Source organism: Odocoileus virginianus, chromosome 1 (assembly GCF_023699985.2).
Source record: "Odocoileus virginianus isolate 20LAN1187 ecotype Illinois chromosome 1, Ovbor_1.2, whole genome shotgun sequence".
In the NCBI taxonomy this organism is placed as follows: domain Eukaryota; kingdom Metazoa; phylum Chordata; class Mammalia; order Artiodactyla; family Cervidae; genus Odocoileus; species Odocoileus virginianus.
In genome coordinates this window covers 98,925,275-98,948,713 of record NC_069674.1, presented here as the reverse complement: position 1 = coordinate 98,948,713, position 23,439 = coordinate 98,925,275, and the positions used below count along the sequence as shown (strand labels likewise).

The 23,439-nt window shown below is 40.7% G+C and overlaps 1 protein-coding gene across 7 annotated transcripts in view; it reads left to right on the top strand.

The window, feature by feature from the left end:
- Positions 1-23,439, top strand: part of DYNC1I1 (dynein cytoplasmic 1 intermediate chain 1) — a 371,384-nt gene that overhangs the window by 73,597 nt on the left and 274,348 nt on the right. For all 7 annotated transcript variants that reach the window (XM_070471269.1, XM_070471279.1, XM_070471273.1 and 4 more), the window contains one exon: positions 20,898-21,013. In XM_070471269.1, coding sequence (XP_070327370.1) covers positions 20,898-21,013 — 116 coding nt within the window. The remainder of the gene's footprint in view (positions 1-20,897; positions 21,014-23,439) is intronic.

Sequence of the window (23,439 nt, the reverse complement as noted above, 5' to 3'; positions counted from 1 at the left end):
TTCAAGGTGGGGCACACAAGTTCTGTGATGACAGATATGTTTAACTTCATCCTCGCCATCTTCCCCTTGACTAACAAGTTACCTTAAGTTAATCTTTGTCTAAAACCAGTATGAAAATATGTCTCGTTTGTTGCCTTTTCACTTTTTTGGGAACTTTCAATTAGCATTTAATTTGAATCCAGTTTGAGGGTGTAGAGATTCCTGTTAAAGAAAAAAATATGATTTGTTGAATGCCTCAATATTAAGAAATCTCAAATTTATTTGATGATGGACAATGTCTCCTGCATCCTAAAGATCATTTTTTTTTCCAGGTGGAAATGTATATTAAAAGGTGGCTTCAGAATTAAAAATTCTTCCACAAAGAATAAAATGCACAGGCAATTCCTAGAAACTTAATTTACTTCTATTACAGGGTTAGAGTTAGCTATATTCACACATGAGATGTTTCCAGTGGGGTGCTTGTCCTAGCTGTGCTCAAGCTTAGGAGCACCGACTATGTGCTTCTTTTCAACTTGCTTTGGTGAATTCAGATCATCTTGAAATCAGCGACAGTAGGGGTGTTTACACCACAGAAACTGACAAATGCTTCAAACCAGGGCTTACTCCCTTCCCCTCAAGCAAGTTATTGACCATTTACCAACATGCATGCCACTGGGTACCTCAATATGTGAATAACAGATTTTATTCCAATATTTTGTAAAGCTATTACTTTTTATTTCTAAATATAACCTGATGAATCCTGATGTGGGCATTTATTTATTATTTATTTGAATTTCTGAGATTTCTGGGCATGTATCTGTGGGTTTCTATCAATTTTAGTGCTTACTGTAGACATGTTAAGTTGCAGGGCTGTCTTTATGTTAGGTTAAATGCCGTCTGCCGTGTCCCTTTATGTATGCAAAAGTTTTCTGCAGACTAACACTGCTAAACCAAAGAAATATCCTAACATTTTGGGTAACTGATACACTGTTTTTTAAACACTATTAAATTATTGGCTGTTTAGTTATATAGTTCACTGTATGTTTTATTTCCACTGGTATTATTTAAATAACAAAAAAAAATATGGCTTAAATCAAGCAGGAAAACAATTAATACATAGTATATTACTGTTCAGGGGAATTTCACAGTAGTTCTTCAATATTTCATTGTGGTTTTTATAACAAGGAGGCTAGAACTGGCAGAGACTTTGCCGTATGCACTTAACAGATTTTTTAGACAGATTGTGACATTGGTAAATTATACGTGCTGGTGTGGAACAGTTAGGAATTTTCCTATTTTTATCTGTTTTCCAGGCAAAAACTCAGTTAACTATGCAGATGAAAAATTATCCTAGGGAGATGGCATATCTGTGACTTCCACCTTGCCAGCCATATTTTATTTCAGAGTGGACACAGTGAGTCAGAGAAGAATGGGAAATGAGATTTTTTTGTGGTTTGTCTTAGATTTTGGAAGGAATGTTCAAAGAGTATTTGAGAGAGGAGGTAGTTTCAGTCATGTTACAATTTCAAATATTGATTTAATGAAATTTTCTGTCTTGTAAATAGTCCTTATGTGCAAGCAGTCTTCCTGTCACACATATTGAAGTATTGTTTGTTGTTGTTTGGTCGCTAAGTCATGTCAACCTCTTTTGTGCCCCCCATGGATTGTGTGGCCTGCATAGGCTCCTCTGTCCCTGGGATTTCTCAGACAAAAATACTGGAGCGGGGTGCAATTTCCTTCTCCAGGATTTCTTCCCAACCCAGGGATTGAGCCGACATCTCTTGCATCTCCTGCAGCAGCAGGCGGATTCTTTACCACTAAGCCACCGGGGAAGCCCTTTATGACGTGTGTCTCAGGCAACAAGAGTTTTGTAGAGACAGGTTTAGTTCCTCTTCTTGATCCTGGGCATAGAGTTGACCATAACACCTAACTGGCTCTGTCAGTTGATTTTTTTTTTAACAGCTTTATTGAAGTATAATTAACATTAAAGAAATGATACACATTTGAAGTATTCAAAATGACAGGTTTTAATGTATACACGTTCATGAAGTCGTCACTGCAATCAAGCTAATAAGCAGAGTCATCATCCCATCATCATCTCCCACCCCTTTGTCATCTTCACACCTGCTACTCCCCCTCCCCCAGACAACGGATCTGCTTTCTGTCCCAGTCCATTTGTTTACATTTCTGAGAATGTCATTGTAAATGAAATCATGCAGGAGGTGCTCTTTTGACTGACTTCTTTTACTCAAAATTATTATTTGGAGACTCATTCATATAGGTGTGTATCAATAATTCATTGTTCTTGCTGGCTAGTTTGTTGTATGGATACATCGCAGTTCATTTCTTCAGTCACTTTTGACGTACATTTGGGCTGTTTCCATTACAAATAAAAATGCTATGAACATTTATGTACAAATATTTTTAGCCAATATGTTTGCATTTCTTTTAAGTATCACCAAGTAGAATGGCTGAAGCATATAATGAATGTGCATTTAAACTGTCAAACTGTTTTCAAAATAGTTTTGCCATAATACGTTCTCACAAGTAGTGTATTCTGAGAGCCTCAGTTCCTCCACATTCTTGACAACACTTGGTTTCGACTTTTTGAAAAATTATTTTTTTACCGTTATTAAAGAAATATAATGGTATCTCATTGTGGTTTTAATTTGAATTTCCCCCAGTGACTGATGGAGCTAGGTTATCTTTTTGTGTGCATATTTGCTATTTGAATATCTTCTCTGATGAAATGTCTGCTTAAATTTTTGGACTTATTGTTTATGGATTGAGTTGTTGGTTTCACATTACAGAGGTTTATGTATTTGGGATACAATCCTTTACCTGAAACATAATGTGTAAATGTTTTCTCCCAGTTTGTCACTTGCCTTTTTCATTCTCTTAATAGTGTCTTTAAGAATGGAAACATTTTTGATTTGATAAATTCCAGCTTTCAACTTTGTTCTTTTATGAATCATGCTTTTAGGGACATCAATTTGTAGTACTTTCTTAAATAGTTGATAGAATGTAATTCACTTGTGAGACTATTTGAATTTGGAATTTTGTTTTGGGAAAAGTTTAAAAATACAAATTTAATAACTTAAGCAGTAATGGAGCTATTGAGGTTATCTTTTTTTTCTTTTTTTGAGTGAGCTTTGGCAGTTTGTGTTCTTTGAAGTAATATGTCCATTTTGTCTCTGTTGACAAACATATTGGCCTAAAATTGTATATACCCTCCTTCATCTTCCTTTAATTATTTTCAAACTCTGTAATTACCTCTCTCTTTAATAATAATTGGCAACTTTTGTCTTGTGTTTTTTTCTTCTGATAAATATGTCTAGATGTTTATCAATTTTATTGATCTTCTCAAATAACCAACATTTGGTTTCATTGATATTCCTTGTTTTTCTACCTTCTCATTGATTGATTTCTACTCTGATATTAATTATTGTTTCTCATTTGCTTAATTTTTATTTAATATGCTTTGTTTAGTTTCTTTAAGTGGAAGCAGAAGTCAGTGACTTGAGAATAATATAGGTGTGTAGTGCTGTTTCTAATATAGGGGTTAATGCTATTAAATTTCCCTAAAGCATTAACTTCATGTCATCTTGCAGATTCTTACATAGTTGTTATCATTTTCATTTGGTTAAAAACACTTTCTAATCTCTCTTTTTATTTCATCTTTAACTGATGAGTTGTTTGGAAGTGTGTTATTTAGATTACACATATTTGGAGATTTTTCAGAGATCTTTCTGTTACTGATTTATTACTTAATTCTACTATGGTTAGAGAACATACTTGATATATTATTTGTATATGATTTTAAACTTGTTGAGACTTATGATTCACTGTATAGTCTCTTACTAAATCCGGTGTGCCCTTGGAAAGGGTGTGTATTCTGTTCTTCAGTTAAGTTCAGTTCAGTTGCTCAGTTGTGTCCGACTCTTTGTGACCCCATGAATCGCAGCACGCCAGGCCTCCCTGTCCATCACCAACTCCTGGAGTTTACTCAAACCCATGTCCGTCGAGTCGGTAATGCCATCCAACCATCTCATCCTCTGTCGTCCCCTTCTCCTCCTGCCCCCAATCCCTCCCAGCATCAGGGTCTTTTCAGATGAGTCAACTCTTCGCATGAGGTGGCCAAAGTGTTGGAGTTTCAGCTTCAACATCAGTCCTTCCAATGAACACCCAGGACCGATCTCCTTTAGGATGGACTGGTTGGATCTCCTTGCAGTCCAAGGGACTCTCGAGTCTTCTCCAACACCACAGTTCAAAAGCATCAATTCTTCAGTACTCAGCTTTCCTCACAATCCAACTCTCACATCCATACATGACCACTGGAAAAACCATAGCCTTGACTAGATGGACCTTTGTTGGCAAAGTAATGTCTCTGCTTTTTAATATGCTATCTAGGTTGGTCATGACTTTCTTTCCAAGGAGTAAGCGTCTTTTAATTTCATGGCTGTAGTCACCATCTGCAGTGATTTTGGAGCCCCCCCAAATTAAGTCTGACACTGTTTCCACTGTCTCCCCATCTATTTCCCATGAAGTGATGGGACCAGATGCCATGATCATAGTTTTCTGAATGTTGAGCTTTAAGCCAACTTTTTCACTCTCCTCTTTCACTTTCATTGAGAGGCTTTTTAGTTCTTCTACACTTTCTGCCATAAGGGTGGTGTCATCTACATATCTGAGGTTCTTATTGGGTAAAATATTCCAAATTTGTCAATTAGACCAAGTTGGATGATTGCGATGTTCCAGTCTTTTATATATTTTATGTCTATGGCTTCTAACAGTTATTGGGAGAAGAGTGTTGATGTTTCCAACTACAATTTTGAGTTTTTCTGTTTCTCCTTGCAATACTATTAGTTTTTGTTTCCTGTATTTTAAAATTTTGTTATTAGGTACATAAATGTTTGGGATTCTTATAACTCTTTTGATAAATTGATTCATTTATCATTATGAAATGAACTTCTTTATCACTCGTAATAAATTTTGCTCTGAAAGCTCCTTTGTCTGGTGTTAATAGGGCCACACTAGCTTCCTTCTGACATATGTTAACATGGTCTATCTTTTCTCATCCTTTCACTTTTTTAACCTATTTGTTGCTATACATTGAAAGTGCATTTCTTATATGCATCATATAAATGGATCTTGCATTTTTAATCTGTTGTAATAATATCTGCCTTTTAGTTGGAGTATTTATGTCATTTACATTTAATGTGATTATTGATATGGTTAGATTTAAATCACTGTGATATTAATATCTGTTCTCTATCCTATATATTCTTCTTTCCTGATATTCTTTTGAACTTTCTTTTGTATTATTGCATTTTTATGGTTCAATTTTACTACTTCTTGATGTTAACCATATTTCTTCATGTTATTATTTTTGTGGTTGCTTTAGTGTTGATAATGTACATCTTTGGCTTATGTTATTGTGGTTTTGATATGCCATCATCTGTTAGTTCTGGGTCAGTGTCAATTGATTGACTTATCTCTACCTTATAGTTATGTTTTCCTTCTTGTTTGTATGTATGCTGATTTTTGATTAATATCAGACATTGTGACTATTGGCTAGGTATTAGATATATTGGAATTCCTATAAATCTTGAGATATGGTCAGTTCACTTGAAAATACTCTGATTCTTTCAAATTCTTTTATGGTTTGTTAGTTGGGACTGGAGCAGTGCTCAGTCTATGACTAATTAATTTTGGTATTGAGGCAAGATCCTTATATGCATTCTATACAACCTTGAGGGTTTCCTGCCTGGGTGGGTGGAAACAGGAACATTTGTGTTCCTGTGTGCATGCCCAAAACTATTACCTCTAATTCCTCCGGGTAGTTTTTCCCTTGGCCTCAGGTAATTTCCTCATTAGTATCCTATAGAAGATCATATGAAAGATCATAGGATACTAAGCTGAAACCTCGAGAGATCTTCCCTGCTGCACCACACATGGCCTTAAAGCTGTCAGTGCAGTAAACTTAGGGAGCATAGGACTTGTCTTATGTTTCTCTGCTCTTATGTGTCGCTTTCCTTCATTGCTTAACCTCTAGTATCTTGCAAACTGTTGTTTCATTCAAATTTCTGTCCTTTCTGGGAGTTGTTTCAGATGGAGGATAAATCTGGTCATATTGACCAGAAGCACCAACATTGTGTCACTTTTGTATGCTGTTATATTAACTATGTGATCAGCAAAACAGGTCCCAGAATAGAGGAATAAGGGAGAAAAAAATAACTTCAAGAAAATTGTGAATAAAGAAAAATTCTCTATGTTTTACCAAGTAACTGCTTATGAAAGTACCCCAAATACTTAAATTTCTTAGGCAATTATAATAATTATATATTTATAATTATAATAAAGTATAATTATATAATATGAATATTATATTTTAATATAATTACATAAACATTATTATTTAATATTTTAATGATATAAATTATTGTAATATAATATATAAAATATAATAAATACTATAATATAACTATAATAATTAAGTAAGTTTTAAGATGGTCAAAGTAAAAAATGAAATAATAGGATAAAAAGAGTAAGTTAAAAGATCATAGGATCTAAAACTCTGTACTGACTGGCAGATGAATAAATTCATTGATATTTGGACAACTTTGAGGGAGGGATTGTATTTTATTTTATTTATTTATTTTTTTTGTGTCTGACTCTTTGCGACCCCATGGACTGCAGCCCACCAGGCTCCTCTGTCCAGGGGATTCTCCAGGCAAGAATACTGGAGTGGGTTGCCATTTCCTTCTCCAGGGATTGTATTTTAAATGTCTTTTTGTTGTCTTACGAAGGGACCTTAGGTCAGATTCCACCATGAGATTGCTGGTCTTTAGGGAGATGTGCTGAGTCAACATAAGGGGTGTTGTGGTGGGAGGGAGGCAGAGATTCTCAGTGAGGAGTAGAAATCAGTGAGCCCCAAGGGTGTTTCGTTGCCCTTCGCTCCAAATTGTTAGGCTTAATATATAGGAATATTTAGTGGCGTCTGATTTTATTGAAGCCTCACAATTATATTTCCTCTATGTCTTAGTACATTAAACTCTTAGTAGGATTTTTGAGATATGTGGAATCAAAGTGAGAATGAGAAAAAGGATTTGGTTGCTCCTTACCTCAAAGAGGGACTTAGAGAGTCCTTCAGTCCTTGGGAGACTTTGTTAGAAGGTGGCGACCTCTTCTCTCAACCTTCTCTTTCACCTCTCTTTTCTGCTGAGAGAGAGAGTGAATCATACTCCTGAATCCACCAGGCACCATCTCAAACTGCTGTGGCGAAGCAGAGTGATCCCTCTGTTAAGAACAGAATTTAAACCAGCTCTGTAAAGGCACCAGAAGAAACATATCCTTCGAGATGGTGGAAGGTGTTTGGGAAGACCTCACCCGCCAGTTCTAGAGCTCTTTTCATGTTTTAAAGTTATTTTTCATTTGCCTAGCGGAATAGTAATAACCTCATTAGCTTTTGATGAAGTACCCCTCTTTAGGCTTATTCTCCATATTTTGTCAGAAATTATTTTGCATTATGTTTAAATCTATGATTTGAATTAATTTTTAAGGTTTTCTATGTGACAGTGCCTGGAATTTTCTTGAGAATGATATGGGTTGTATTCTTTATCCAACTGACAATCTCTGCCTTTTCAGTAATAACCTAATCATACTTTCTAGAGAAACTGGAATATGGAACATCAGCTTGCGAGGGGTGTGTGTGTGTGTGTGTGTATCAAAATGTAATAGTAAAATGCATTTCAGAATCTTTAAATATACAGTGAATCCTGACCCATGAAAAACTTTGATAAATTGGTTTTTAACAGATCCAGTCAAAATTTTGGCACAAGAGAGGGAAAAAGTACTTTGTTTATTAAGTCCCTAAACATTTCTTAAGAAATTGTTACCTTCTGGTCTTTGTTCTCTGCCCTCAAGAACCTTGAGTAAGCAATTATAGGATATTTTCTGTTCTGTGCTCACAACTGGATTTTCATAAAATAATATTCCTCTTTTATTCCATTTCAGAAAAATTAATATGGCCAGTTGGGAAGGATGTATGCTTACACTTTGGTACTCAGTGACTATATATTTCTATATATTTCTATAATTTTATACCTTTACATTACAACTTCTACAGAAGGTTGTTCATAAATATTAAGTCAATTAAACGCCAGTCTATAAAATTTTTATATCATTGTTGTCATTTATATGCAATATTGAGAACACATTTTCATACCTTCTGATCTTATAATTCTAAACTTTCAATTTCCTTTATAAAGTGGCTACTTGATAGCACAGCTCCCACCAATATTGCCAAGCTCTATATAACCATGACTATTTTGACTCTTTTCCCAACCTGGGAGTTTGCAAGGTTTACTTGTGTGATGAAGTTGAAGGCAGACCGTTTAACTGTGCCTGTTGACTGAACCAGACTTGACATTTGCTTCTATTGAGGAGAAATAATTTAGCCGCCAAGCCAATATCTCTGCACAGTAAGAAGCAAATATCATGGAAATGAAATAAATACTTCCTGGAATGATTTTTTGAATGTGAACATAGATAATGGAAACCGATCCTTCTTGAGGTAATCAGCAAAGGTCAACCATCAAGCTGCTTCTCAGCCCTGGGAGAAAAACACCTACTCTGAACACAGAGGATGAATTGCATGTGGGGGTCTGTGATGCTGGGCTCATTTCCTCCGTGTGGTACCCCATCTCCACCTTCCCTCCCTGTGAAGTCCCATTCACAACTCTAGGAGCCAGTCCTGGAGACGTCACACACCTTATTACACCAGCATACAGTGTTGGGAAAATAAGTTGACCTTTTGTCATTTTTAACAACTTCTTTCATAATTCAGGAGTTTCTGTGCACTTTTCTTCTATGAATGCAGCATTTTCTCATGTGCCTCTAGGTGGCTGGTTGCCAGGACCACATTTTCTCCTTTATCTTTTTTTCATAGCTTTGGTCTTAAGCTTCATATAGTTGGAAAACTCCTCACTCATAAACTCATCCACTGAGCTACTCATTTTTATCCCAAAGCAGATATTTCTCTGGATTCCCCAGTGTCTTCCAGTTACACTATTTACTTTCTTCCCGTAAGGCATGAAACCTTGACATAATCTCCAATTCATTCCTTTTCTTTCACCCTCTGTAGCAAGCGAACTGCCTTAATTCTTTTCCAGCATCACCCGCCTACAGCCTTTCCTTTCTGTTCCCAGTAGCATCAGCTCTCCGCGCTTTCTCATCACCCTGGACCTCGTCTCCACGTTGTCTTCACTGAGGGTTGCAGCTCCAGGAGTCATGCCTCTGGCTGTCCCCCTTTGAATTAATGCTTCATCTGGGTTCTCTAGTTACTGAAGCCACCCATTGTCTGTTGGAAGGTCCTTTTTCAGTTCCGCCTTTCCTTTACACTTAGCTTACTAGGGCCCCCGGCATGTCCTGGTTGCTCATTTGTCAAAGAGGGAGATTCAGGCTCTACTCTTCACACAGCTTGTGTGTGTGCTCAGTCGTGTCCGACTTTGTGACCCTGTGGACTGTAGTCCACCAGGCCCCTCTGTCCATGGGATTCCCAGGCAAGAATACTGGAGTGGGTTGCCATTTCCTCCTCTAGGGCATCTTTTGACCCAAGGCTTAAACCTGCATCTCCTGTGTCTACTGCATTGGCAGGCAGATTCTTGACCACTGCACCACTTGGGACGCCCTCTTCACATAGTTGCTTCATTTTAAATGTTGCCTTGAAGCTGTCACTTTTTTAGCAACTTTCAGTATTAGCAACTTTCAGTAACTCCTCATTATCTACAACGTAAAGTTCAAGTTCTTTAGCCTGAGATTTAAAGCCCTCAAATTATCTGGCCTTAGGACTACTCTCTAAATTTATCTTCCGCTGCTACTCAACTAAGTCTTCTGTTCTGAAAATCTGGTCTCCCAGGCATCAAATATGAATTCAGTCTTTAGATCTTGTTCTAGGGATCTGCTCCCTAGAACACCACCTCGTTCCTTTTTACATGACTGAGTCTTACCGCTCCTACAAGACTTAGCTCAGGCCTTCAGTTCTCAGTGAAACTTGTTTTGTTTACCCAAACACATAGAAATCTGCCTATTGTAGTCTTCTGTCCCACTTACAATGCGAATCGCTCATGTTGGCTCTTATTCTCTGTTACCTTTCATTCTTATTTGCTTTCTGTGGTCTCCCTGACCGCTGTATTGCAAGGAGCTGGCCTGGTTCTGTGCCTCAGAGATGGTGTGTCATTGCTGATAATGATGTTGGCTTAAAGAGTTCCTGTGCCACTTGTCAAGGACAGTGGAGGTGCCCACATACCATTTTTGGACAAAGTAGAAAATGGCATCATTATCACTCTCACTATCTTAAGGGGCTCTTCTTTGAGAAACCTCAAGGACTTTTATAAGCAGCACTAGGAGACAAAGTCCCTGGCAGCACTGTTGGTGTCTCTTGGGGATGAAACACTCACATGCAGACAAGCATGGATGAAAACCCAGCAGGGTTGAGTCTGGAACCAGCGTAGACATCCTTTTATTCCCTGGCCTTGATCTGCCTTGGCATCTGGCCAAATAGCTCCTTATCTCTGGGAACATCCACTTGGTTTATTTGTCTGCTTGACTTCTGGGTTTCTTCCCTGCTCCAGAGACCACCCATCAGTACAGTGGCCCCTTTTATTTCCTGGTTTCTGAGTGCAGCACACTGGCTTCGATCCAGGCTCCAAACTCTGCCCCTTTATCTGCTGCCCACACTCCTGCCACCAGCTTTAGCCAGTATATGCTCAACTTCATAGTTTCCAGTCCCTGAACACTCTGAGACTTCTACTCGCAGACCCATTATAGAGAGTCTCTTGTGATTCACAATTTGTAAAATTTGAACTGTTTCTTAGATGCTTGGTATATTCTTACTGTGGCTTTTCTGTGCCTTCACATAGCATCTTGTACTGTGACATTTAAAAAAGTCTATTAATGTGAGTCTTGTCTACTCCCAGTATTGGTGAAGGGTCAGAAACTGAATCATCAACTCTGATGTAAGTGCATCTTTGAGGATTAGCTGGTAGCATCTGTGAAATTCCCACAGGAGCCTTCTTAATACTTGTAGCAGTGTGGATCTCTGATATTATCGGGTTCCCTTTTGAGTCTAGTAGATAGTATTGTAATATCAGTGCAGTTTCCTTCACTTACCTTGAGTATGAAATGCAGGACATCAGGTTTGCATCTAATTCACTTGGTCTGAAATAAGAGCATCAGAAAGAGTCATATTGTATCTAACTGATTCAGGAGAACTCGGTGATGCTAATGATAGGATGGACGATGTGCTCAGTGTTCGGAAAGCGTTCATGATCCCTGGAAAGCTCTCAGGTGATGAAGTCCCTCCTCTTGAATCTTGTCCTCATATAGTCAGATTTGGCCAGTGCTTTTGAGGCCCGTGGGCATCAACAAGGAGCAATATTCATGGCAAAGCCTTCCTCTGCTCCCTGTACAATCTTGCCACTGAGCATTAAGAAAAATTAAGCATGAGTCAACTGGATATCCACATGCAGAAGCATGAAGTTGAGCCCCTGCTTCACATATATGCAAAACTGATTCAGAACAGACCAGAGACCTAAATGTGAGAGCTAAAACTATACAACTCTTAGGAGGAAGTAGAGTTGTAAACCTTTGTGACCTTGGATTGGGCACTGGTTTCTTAAATTCACAAAAAGCACTAGCAGCTCATGAGAAAAATAAATGAATTGAACGTCATTAAAATTTAAAACTTGTGTACTTCAAAAGGCATCATTAAGAAAGTGAAAAGGCAACCCACAGAATGGGATTAAATGTTTACAAATAATGTATCTCATAAGATACAATAATGTATCTCATAAGGGCTTCCCAGGTGGTACAGTGGTACAGAATCCATCTGCCAGTGCAGGAGGTGCAGAAGACGTGGGTTCGATCCCTGGGTCAGGAATATCCCCTGGAGGAGGAAATGGCAACCCACTCCAGTATTCTTGCCTTTAGAATCCCGTGGACAGGGGAGCCTGACAGGTTACAGTCCCTGGGGTCACAAAAGATTTGTCATGACTGAGCAACAGAGCACACAGTTCAGTTCAGTCGCTCAGTCGTGTCCGACTCTGTGACCCCATGGACTGCAGCACTCCAGGCTTCCCTGTCCACTGCCAACTCCCAGAGTTTATCAAACTCATGTCCATTGAGTTGGTGATGCCATCCAGCCATCTCATCCTCTGTAGTCCCCTTCTCCTCCTGCCTTCAATCTTTCCCAGCATCAGGGTCTTTTCAAATGAGTAATTTTTGCACATCAGATGGCCAAAGTATTGGAGTTTCAACTTCAACATCAGTTCTTTCAATGAATATTCAGGACTGATTTCCTTTAGGATGGACTGGTTCGATCGCCTTGCAGTCTAAGGGACTCTCGAGAGTCTTCTCCAACACCACAGTTCAAAAGCATCCATTCTTCAGCACTCAGCTTTCTTTATAGTCTAACTCTCGCATCCATACATGACCACTGGAAAACCATAGCTTTGACTAGACGGACCTTTGTCAGCAGAGTAATGTCTCTGCTTTTTAATATGCTGTCTAGGTTAGTCATAACTTTTCTTTCAAGGAGTAAGCGTATTTTAATTTTGTGGCTGCAGTCACCATCTGCAGTGATTTTGGAGCCCCCCAAAATAAAGTCTGTTTCTGTTTCCACTGTTTCCCCATCTATTTTCCATGATGGGAGCAGATGCCATGATCTTTGTTTTCTGAATGTTGAGTTTTAAGCCAACTTTTTCACTCTCCTCTTTCGCTGTCATCAAGAGGCTCTTTAGTTCCTCTTCACTTTCTGCCATAAGGGTGGTGTCATCTACATATGTGAGGTTATTGATATTTCTCCCAGCAATCTTGATTCCAGCTTGTGCTTCCTCCAGCCCAGCATTTCTCATGATGTACTCTGCATATAAGTTATATATAAGCAGAGTGACAATATACAGCTTTGACGTACTCCTTTCCCAATTTGGAACCAGTCTGTTGTTCCATGTCCAGTTCTAACTTTGCTTCCTGACCTGCATACAGGTTTCTCAAGAGGCAGGTCAGGTGGTCTGATATTCCCATCTCTTGAAGAATTTCCCACAGTTTGTTGTGATACACACAGTCAAAGGCTTTGGCATAGTCAATAAAGCAGAAGTAGATATTTTTCTGGAATTCTCTTGCTTTTTTGATGATCCAGAGGATGTTGGCAATTTGATCTCTGGTTCCTCTGCCTTTTCTAAATCCAGCTTGAACATCTGGAAGTTCATGGTTCACGTACTGTTGAAGCCTGGCTTGGAGAATTTTGAGCATTACTTTGCTAGCATGTGAGATGAGTGCAATTGTGCGATAGTTTGAGCAATATCCAGGATATATGAAAGTCTTTTGCAACTCCACAATAAAAAGACAACCCAGTTTTCAAATGGGATAAGAATTTAAATAGGCATTTCTTGAAAGAAGACATATAGATGGTCAATAAGCACATGAAATGATGCTGAACATCATTATCCGTCGGGGAAATTCAAATCAGAATTCCAGTGAGATACTACTTCACACACACTAGGACGGCTATAATGAAAAAGACATAATAATAATGGTTGACAGGGATTAGAGAAACTGGAATCTTTGTATACTGCTAATGAGAATGTAAAATGCATAAGTACTTTGGAAAACAGTTTGGCAGTTCTTCAACAACTTAGACATAGAATTACTGTAAATGAAAGCGTTAGTCACTCAGTTATGTTCGACTCTTTGGAATTACCATATAACATTAGCAATTCCACTTTAGATATATACCAATTCAAAGAGAATTCATTTTCAAGGGAATTGAAACCATACTCTTACACAAAAACTTGTACATAAATGTTCATAGCAGCATAACTAATGATAGAAATGGAAACAGCCCAAATATCCACCAGCTGATGAGTGGATTAAAATGAATGTGGTGTACCCATACAATGGGATACTGCTTACAAATAAAAAGGACTGACATTCTGAGACTGTTATTGTTCCGTTGCTCTTTCGTGTCTGACTCTGCAGCCTCATGGACTGCAGCACGCCAGGCCTCCCTGTCTTTCACTGTCTCTGAGTTTGCTCAAACACATGTCCATTGACTCAATGATGCCATCCAACCGTATCCTCTGTCGCCGTCTTCTCCTCCTGCCCTCAGTCTTCCCCGGCATCAGGGTCTTTTCCAGTGAGTCAGCTCTCTGCCTCAGGTGGCCAAGAATTGGAGCATCATCATCAGTCCTTCCAATGAATATTCAGGGTTCATTTCCTTTAGGACGGACTGGTTTGACCTACATTAACCTAAGTGAAAGAAGTCAGACACAAAAGGCCACATACTGTAACATTCCACTTATATGAAAGTAAACAAAAGTAGATTAGTGGTTTCCAGGGGCTGGAAGAGGGGAGATTCCTGTATTTCAGTGAATACAAGATTTCTTTTGGAGGTAAGGAAAAGGCTGTGCAAGTACATATGTGAGGTTATATAAGTTTCTGAATATGCTAAAATCACTCAATTGTATAAAGGGGATATTTATAGTATGTAAATTTTATTTCAATAAAAAAATTAAGACAGCCTTGATCTTAATTCTCTGATCAAAGAGCTGTGTTTTTTGATCTGTGCCATCCCAAACCAGCCCCCACCACCCACGTCTGTGTCATGTCAAAATAATTTTCCTATTTAATTCTTAGAGACACCTCGACAGTAGTTTCTTTGAAATCTTTTTTTTTTTTTTTTTTTTTAGCACTCCGTACTTTTAGCACAACACAACTGCCTCCATATTTTCAGGTCACAGATGCAGTGACTTCAGAAGCTGAAGTTCTCTTGTTCCTGACTTTGAAAGGAATATGGCCTTTTAAAAACAGGGACAAAGCCAAGGTATCTCACTTTGGTAGATAACTCTATGCTTTGCAAGTATTTCTTCTTTGTACTATTAAAAGTAACGTTTAAAGTACTAACTGCATTTTAAAATATCAGTAAGGTTTCTCTTAAAATCTCCTTCATGTTTGAAATGGGAGAAGAGCCACAGAGTTTATAGCTATGTGCATGCTTCTCATCCTTTTATTTGGGAATAAGTCTGCATAACTCCAACCTTTTTCTACTTTAGTAGACATCATAGACCCTGATGAAGTCACACTTTTGGCTTCGTCGTCCTTGGATAATGAAACTTTGCAAGTAGCTAAGAAAGTGATGCTACCATTATGGTGGGTGGATAGGCAAAGACATGACAAGTGAACCAGAAAGGGAAATGGGGACAGTGATTCAGGCAAGGGAGTCATTTTCCTCTTGTGATGCATAATGTCTTAAGTTAAGCAAGCATGTATATTCAGGCATGTCCAACTCTTTGCGACCCCATGGACTGTAGGCCATTGGGCTCCATGGAATTCTCCAGGCGAGAATACTGGAGTGGGTTGCCATTTCCTCTTCCAGGGGATCTTCCTGACCCAGGGATCAAACCCACATCTCCTGCATTGTAGGCAGACTCTTTACCACTGAGCCGCCTGAGGGCCAAGGGCAAATGGACAAACCTGGGCGGATTAAACTCTGCTAGTGGTGAACTAGAAATTTCAGCACCCTGAGCCCTGACAGATAATCTTCCCAAACTTCAAATAGTTTCCACTTTTATGCTTTATCAAGACCCGACTTTTATTTTCTGAAGAAACATTTCACCTCTGGTCCAGTATGGCTTTGCTCAGCCAAGTCGACAGGACCAGGTGGAAAGGAAGTTTCCAGGGCTTGCAGTGGGGAGTTCAGCCCTCGCCCAGAGAGATGGGGGCCCCATGCCACTTTAGGACCAGGCCAAGTCAGTGAGTAAGGGATCTGTGGTTTCATTGCCCAGCGCCTCTCAGATCCCCTGCCTGACGTTTTAGTTTTAGATCTAGTGTAAGACCCTTGTGTTGATCCGAGAGAGAGAGCAGTGCGTGGTCATGAAGAAAGATCTTTTAGTCCCCTGCCCAGGAATTAAACCTGGGTAACTTGGATGGAGGGGTTCCCTCTTGGCTCAGATGGTAAAGAATCTGCCTGGAATGCGGGAGACCTGGGTTCAATCCCTGGGTTGGGAAGATCACCTGGAGGAGGGCATGGCAACCCACTGCAGGATTCTTGCCTGGAGATTCCCCTGGACAGAGGGGCCTGGTGGACTGCAGTCCATGGGGTTGGAAAGAACTGAACACAACTGGGCATCTAAGCACAGCACAACACAGCACAACCTGGATGGAAACCAAGAATCCTAGCCACGAAACCACCAGGGGCTGGAAGCTAGAAGCGCAGTGGCCCTGGCTCTTGCCCCTGTTTGGAAGCAAGAATGTTTCAAGGGGGCAAAAACTAAAAGCAGGCACAAAGTTCATTATTCGAGACACAGCACAACGTATGGGAGGGCACACAGGAAAACTGTTTATCTAACTCAGAAGCAGGGCAGAGATCCACACTCCAGGGAAAGGGTGTGGGCCTTCTTCTCTAATGAGGAGGAGCGCAGTCAGACAGTAGGCAGACCACACACCCAGGAGCAGGGGCTTCCTGGGCAAGGAGGAGTGCGGTACAGAGGTGCCATGAATCGCTCTTACAGACCTTCCGGGCCTTTGTTTACCTTTGGCCAATTATCCTGTTTCTTTCTTCACACCTGACTGGTCCATGGACCCTCCCCAAGATGCATACACAACTTTTTGCTAAGATGGATCCCACTGCAGAGGCCTAAGGGTGCATGTCCACACTTATTATGGGGTGGGGCCCCCTCCCTTTCTGACCCCCAAGAAGCCTTTCTTCCTGTGTGCAGACGGGGATGTCTTCCTTGACCTCAGGAGTGGGCCCCTTGTCTCTTTGCTTTAGCAGAGCTCAGCTTTTACCACTAGCTTTGACCTTGGAGTGTCTGCGTGAGGACAAAGCTTGAATTTTACTTCACTTGACAAATACCAGGGGTCTGGCCAGAGGCTGGCTGTCTCCTGTCTCCGCATCAGGCCCTTCATGTTTTGTATGCTGCAGACTCCTTTGTCTGACACTCATCCATCCTCTTACCCTCTCACTCATCTTTGCTCATCTTTGCCTGTCTCAGAGCACTTGACAAGCTGGGTCCAGAGATCCCATCCCTGCTCTTTGGGGCTGAGGCCTCATCCTTTAAGATGGAGCGGCCCAGGGGAATCTGAAAACAATGAAACTTCTGTGTGTACACTCTAATATTTCAGAATCAGTGCTGCTCAGCCTTTAGTCAGAATCGTGATCACTGGCAGGGGTGGTGGGGTGACTGAAACACAGGCTGCTGGACCCTATAATTTAATGATAATGCCATGTCCACCACAGCATAGGTAAGTGAATTCTCAGCTTTCCTTTTATGTCATGCCTTCTTTCTCCTCTTCCTATTCTCTTCTTCCTTCCTCAAACATTTATTCTGTGCCAGCTCCGTACCTGACACTGACCTAAGCCTCTGTGCAATGAGATAAATTAGCCTGGGATAAATAAGAAAGTCTGCAGTCAAGTCAGACATGAAAAGAAGGCATGACAGGCAGCAGGGGCTATGGTGGAAGTGTGGGCAGTAGCAAGGGCATGAGCTTTGCAGGTGGGGGGGGGGGGCAGCAGCAACGGTCTCCCAGAGTCCACGTGCAATTTAGACCCTCATTAGAAGCAGAGAAATTATAGTAGCGTTAATTCTACAATGTGGTTTTTCCCCCCTCCTTTGCTGAGTAGTTTAATTTGCACCCATGAATAAAAGAATTACGGGCTGATAAGACTTTGAGCAAAAGTAAGAAATACAGTGCGCTGTATTTGTCATTTTAAGGAAGATACTATATATTTCATCTTGTAGACATAGTGACATGATAATTTTGTCAGAGGATGGAGTTGTAGAAGTGTTTTAGGGAAGTTGAAAGTCTCTATCACAGGGTTGTACGCACAGGTAGCTTTTGCATCAGCTGAGACACACGGACCCTAAGGCTGGCCCAGGAGAGACCCAGAGGTTGGGGACACAGTTGAGGAACACTCCTAAGGGGAAGGTCTTTGCCATGGAAGGGCGCCACCTTCTGGCCAGATGTTTAGGAATGGCTAGAGCTGGGAACAGTTGTGTGGTACTCATGCCACTTCAAGCTGTTTTGAAAACAGAATTTTCATAGTAATGATACTTTTAGTTAGAAGAAAACCAAGTGGACACTCTCAAGTAGCCAAGACATACCCAAGTACCCATGAGAAGAAAGAGTGTGAGGCTTATGTTTTACTGTCAGAGATAACCTTCAAATCTTCTATTTTAGAAAATCAACTTAGAGCATTCATAAATCAGCATTCTCTGTTTTTTGAAATAGAAAGCATATTATAATCAGCCAGAAAAATAAAAGTAAAGCCACCTACTACGTAGGTGCCAGGCACCGAATTAAGTACTTTACAAATATTAGCTTCATTTAATCTTCACAATTGTTCAATGACATGTATTCATTTTATAAATGAGAAACATGAGCCTTAGAGGAGTTTGTCCCTTGTCCAGAGGTTTTATACACCATTTGGCTGGTGAGTGACAAAGCGAGGATTTGAACCCAGTTTGTATCTGAACACGTGGCTTAACAATTTTGATGTACTGCGGATGATCCATGCTGGATTATCAAATTGCAGGTCAGCTTCTTGCCCAGAGCCTATGGCTGGTCATCCGACCAAGCAGGCCTACAGCTTGTGCTTGCATCATATTCGCGAGATGCACTGGGATTCCTGGCTGCAGGTACAGGTGTCTCCTCTGGGGTTTTGTGGGGACCTCTGGGCCTCACAGATGCCCGTGGAGTCTAAACCCTAGGGTGAGCTCTCTGTGCCAGGTGGGACCCCGATTCAAAGGGGCGGGGGTGCACTGCCAGCCCATGTCTCCTTTCCATCTCTTTGCCCGAGATGAAGATGGACTTCCAGGGGGCCTCAGAACGATGCTCTGAGCTCTTCAGCAGCAGGAGGGGCTTTGCCTCAAGCAGTCCTGGGTTGTCGAGTCATGTTTTCTTCTTCAGATGCTTCAAGAAAGACCCATCTCAGGTAGAAAAGCACACTTCTCTGACCCAAGGAGGATTTAAAACAATACCTGAATTTCTTACTCTGAAACCTGGAGCCTTTTCCCTGGCTTGGTAATTTTCTTTCTAGTATATTTTGTGTGTTCTGTGTGAGAAGGTTGCCAGGGAGTGCTGGGTCCCCAGCCTCACCGTCCTGCACGCTGTGTGGTCCAGACATCTGAGTGAGTCAGGCCACATGGCCCAGGCCTTTGTGGAGCTCAGTAGGGCTACAGTCGTGCTTAGTGGGGCTGCAGAGACGGCCAGTGGGGCTTGTTCTCTAAACAAGCCTTTATTTGTGTCTACTCTGTGCTCCTCTTAGGTTTCACTTCAATTATTTTTGTAGTTTGTAAAAAAGAAGACATTTTTGTTTCCTAGAGTGCTTGGGAAATGGTACCTGGAAATTCCTAGCTATGGTATGCATTTTCTTTCAGTTGATTATTACTGTCTACTGAAAAATTACAGTGAATCTGTACCATTGCTAGTAATAATTCAAAAAATGATATGAATAAGGTGTGCTGCTATTGATTCTCGAAAGCTAGGGAATATGGATTTTTGGCTAAATGGCTGTGTAGCCTTCCTTTCTCTATCAGAGAGACACACATATACTCTCCTTCCTGGAAATGTTAAAGCAATATAGTAAAGCATGTCCAATACTGATACTAAATCTGTATATTAAAATAATGTTTCAGAAACTATTTAAAAATATATATGTGTGTAAATTGTTACATGTGTATATGTAATACATATGTGGCATATGCATTGTATATATGTGGCACATATACATTATCTGTAATAATCCTGGTACTAAGTGCTGGTGATATCCCCATTTCACAGATGAGGAAACTGAGGCATAGAGAGATTGGGTAACTTCTGCAAGCTCACACACATAACTCAAGTGGTGGGCTAGTCTGTGTGCTTAACCACCAGACTCTACTGCCCCCACGAGTAGATGTTTCCTGGGTGATGCAGGAGGCACTTCAGATTTGAGGGGTAACTCAGAACTTACCATTAAGCACCCGAGGTAGGAGTTTGACTTGGTGGCAAAAGCACTGGACCAGGGCCCAGACCAACATCAATTTTAGCCCTGGTTCTGCCATTTATGAGTTGCATATGTTTGGGCATGTCTCCTCCTGAACCTCACTTTCCTCATCTATGAAATGGAGATGGTGATAATATGCCCACACGCTTCATAGAAGGGTCATGAAGACAGTTGACATAATGGATGTGAAGGACATCTGAAAACACTTGACGTGCTCCATAAATATTCAGAAAGGATTTTTCACGTGTTCACAGCTCATTTGGCAATTCTGAACTAAAACTTGATCATTCTTTGCCCAGTACCGTTTTCACTCATCTGTGCTGTATCAGCATATCTGAACAAATTCACATACCGCTCTGTATTAGTTCCTTTTCTGGAGAAATGGGAGATGTTATGCTCCCCGCTGGAATATCATCCTCTCATTGCTATTGTAGAGAATGTTTTCTCCTCTCAGCAGTCATCTCTTTTTCCTTCGGATTTGAGAAGTGTTAGTTTTCTTTTATCCCTTTTGTCTAAGAGACTAGAAAACACTGTATTACAAATGGAAATTTCCTTTAACTGAGAAAAATCAGATTTGCTCAGAAGGGAAGGAGGGTCTCGTTTGAAGTGGAGAAGATCCAGTTTTGCAGATAGAAGAGCTGAGGGTCAGTCTGAGGGGGCACTTAACACCACCCAGCAACGCAGCAGCAAAATGGCCAAAACCAAGTGTCCAGACTTCCAGGCCAGGCCCAGTTCTACTTCATGATGCTGCTCCTTGTGCTGAGAAGCTGTGGATGTTTGGGGTTTATTTATTTTAGACGTTTGTTTTATTCCTGATAGATCTTTTGTGAGGAACGCCTTCCGTGTCTAAGTGTTTGTACGTTGTTACTTCCAGACGGAGACTGCATAAGCTGGGCGTGTCGAAGATCACCCAAGTGGATTTCCTGCCTAGGGAGGTAGTGTCCTACTCCAAGGAGACCCAGACTCCTCTGGCCACACATCAGTCTGAAGGTAAGTGATGTCTTTCATTTACTTTCCATGTGATCTCTGGGGAAATGGCCAGGGAGCCCCATCCTTCTTCCTGACCTTGTATCTTACCATAAGACATCTTTACGGGACACAAATATAAAGACACACCAAAAGCTGAAGTCTCTTAGGGCTCTGGTTTTGGAAACGATGGAGAGCAAACCCAGTGGTACTCCTCCAGGGGGATCGTGAACTTTCAAATGGGTCACTTAGTAAGGCCACACTTTATCAGCACTGTGCGAGGACAGGGAATATCTCCATGGGAAAATGTAATAGAAACTTCTCTGAATTTCATTGGTAAGAGTGTATATGTTAGACTCATCATTTACAGGTGTCAGCAAACTATAAACCCCACCTGCTCCTCGAGGTGAAGTGTTTGGGAATCCAGCCACACCCAGTCCCACCTATCCAAAGGACTGCTTTCCTGCTGTGTGGTAGAGTTGAGCGCTTATGACCCATGTGGCCTAAAGTCTTGACTGTAATCTGGCGCTTTTCAGAAAAACTTTGCTGACCCCTGACTTGCTTTGCCAATTCAGATGGCAACACACTAAGAGTTTCTTACCATAATTTAAAGAGACTTTCCACGCAAGCTCCATGGAGGGGAATGGGAATTGAATTCCCTGCCTCCTTTGTGCTTTCCTGAAAATATCAAGTGGAAAAAGTACATGTAAATCCCAGTACATCGTAAAAAATACACTGATAAGGGAAGTTGAAGGTATTCAATGAAAATGCATCTTAGAAGTGAATAATGACACCAAAGCTAAATTGCTCCAAAGCAGAAGCAGGAGATGTATACACTTAAAATAGGATAAGTGAATATTGCATTGATAGAGGATAGCACTGTTGTCATAGCTGAGCAAGTTCTCTTTTGTTATTTTATTGTCTGGTGCAGTGAAGAGGATGTTAGCTTTCTGAGTTCATTGTTGTTGTGTAGTAAATACAAAAGCCATGAAAATGAAAAAGGATTTGCATTGCCTGCTTGGTTTACAGCGTGTATCAATCCGTGCACTTGGGTTTGTGCAAGTTACAGAGACTTTCAGTTTTGGTTTTCAACCCGTAACATTAATAGACAAGTGAAATCAGGTTCCTTGAAGGAGAGTGCTGCCTACACTACAGGCCTTCTGAAAACCTGTCTTGGGTAATGCCAGCTGGTGTGGTGAGGATTCTTTGGCTGAAAGGCCTCCATTTTTCAGGTGTGAGTATGAAATGCATTTTAGAAGCTAACAAGTAGCACCCTCTGGTGGTGAAATGTTAAACCAACTATTTCAACGAACCTAAGAACTGTACATTAACGTGGCAGAAAATACAAAGTTGGGAAAGCTTTTGGGAGTTCACCTAGTCTATCCCTGGGCCTCCAGGCAAATCAGCAAGATCATTAAAAACAGCCTCACCACCCAACCAAAACATTTGTTTGAGTTAATTTGCTGCCAGAGGTATTTGCAGAACTGTAGCCTGAGGTATGTTTATTTAGTCCCAAATTTGACCCATAACATAAAGTTCTACAGTTGAAATTGGAGAAGGAGTGAATTGTTTTTTGGAAATGTGTAGACTTTAGATATTGGAAATGGAACAGAAATATTTACAAGGGAAGATAAATTAAGGATGAAAAGGCATCAACTCTAAACTTTTAAACTGGAACACATCAGAAGGAGGAGCCTGGGCTTTCCATTTTATGACTGCAGAGAGGGCTTGGGACCCCTCATTATGCTGTGGTCCAAGCAGCAGAAAAGAAGGAATTTATTCCTCTGCTCTTGGCAGAAGTTCTTTCTGTTTTGTTAACAAGGCTCATAAAGCTTTTTTATGGTGATGGGCATTTCGATGGTTCAAATTCCACAATGTAGATTTAAGCTGAAAGTGAGCTACTGTCCCTGTAGACAGTGAAGCAATCCCCGACACGTTTAGATGGGCAGAACTTTGGATTTGAGTTCAGCAAATGGTCCTCTCACCTCAGATGATTCTCTGGCTACCTGAGTGGTCCAGCCCCTGGCTGACAGGGGTGCCCCACGACCCCCTTTCACCTGCAGCGTGAAGGGAGCCAACAGAGGCAGGACAGGAGGCTCTTCCACGTGGCGGGTTTGAGTCGGCTTCCAGTTTGGGAGCTGGGGCCATGGCGCTGTTTTCATGGCGACTGCAGCCGTTTAGGGTCAGGAAACAATGAACTTCTGAGTTTTATGACCCAGTGAGGCTCCTGGATGGATAAAATACTTAAAGCTCTGGTGCCCATAAGATCCCTTTTAGCTCATTACTGCCCATGGCGTATGAAGGAATGCTGATTATTTTTTAAGTCATTATGCGACTATGGAAAATTTAACAATATTTGAACCAATGGTCTCAGAGTGTTGATCTATTCTGCATCTAATGGAGTTCTTATGCATTCAGTCTTTGACATGTTCTCATTTTACTCTTTAAAA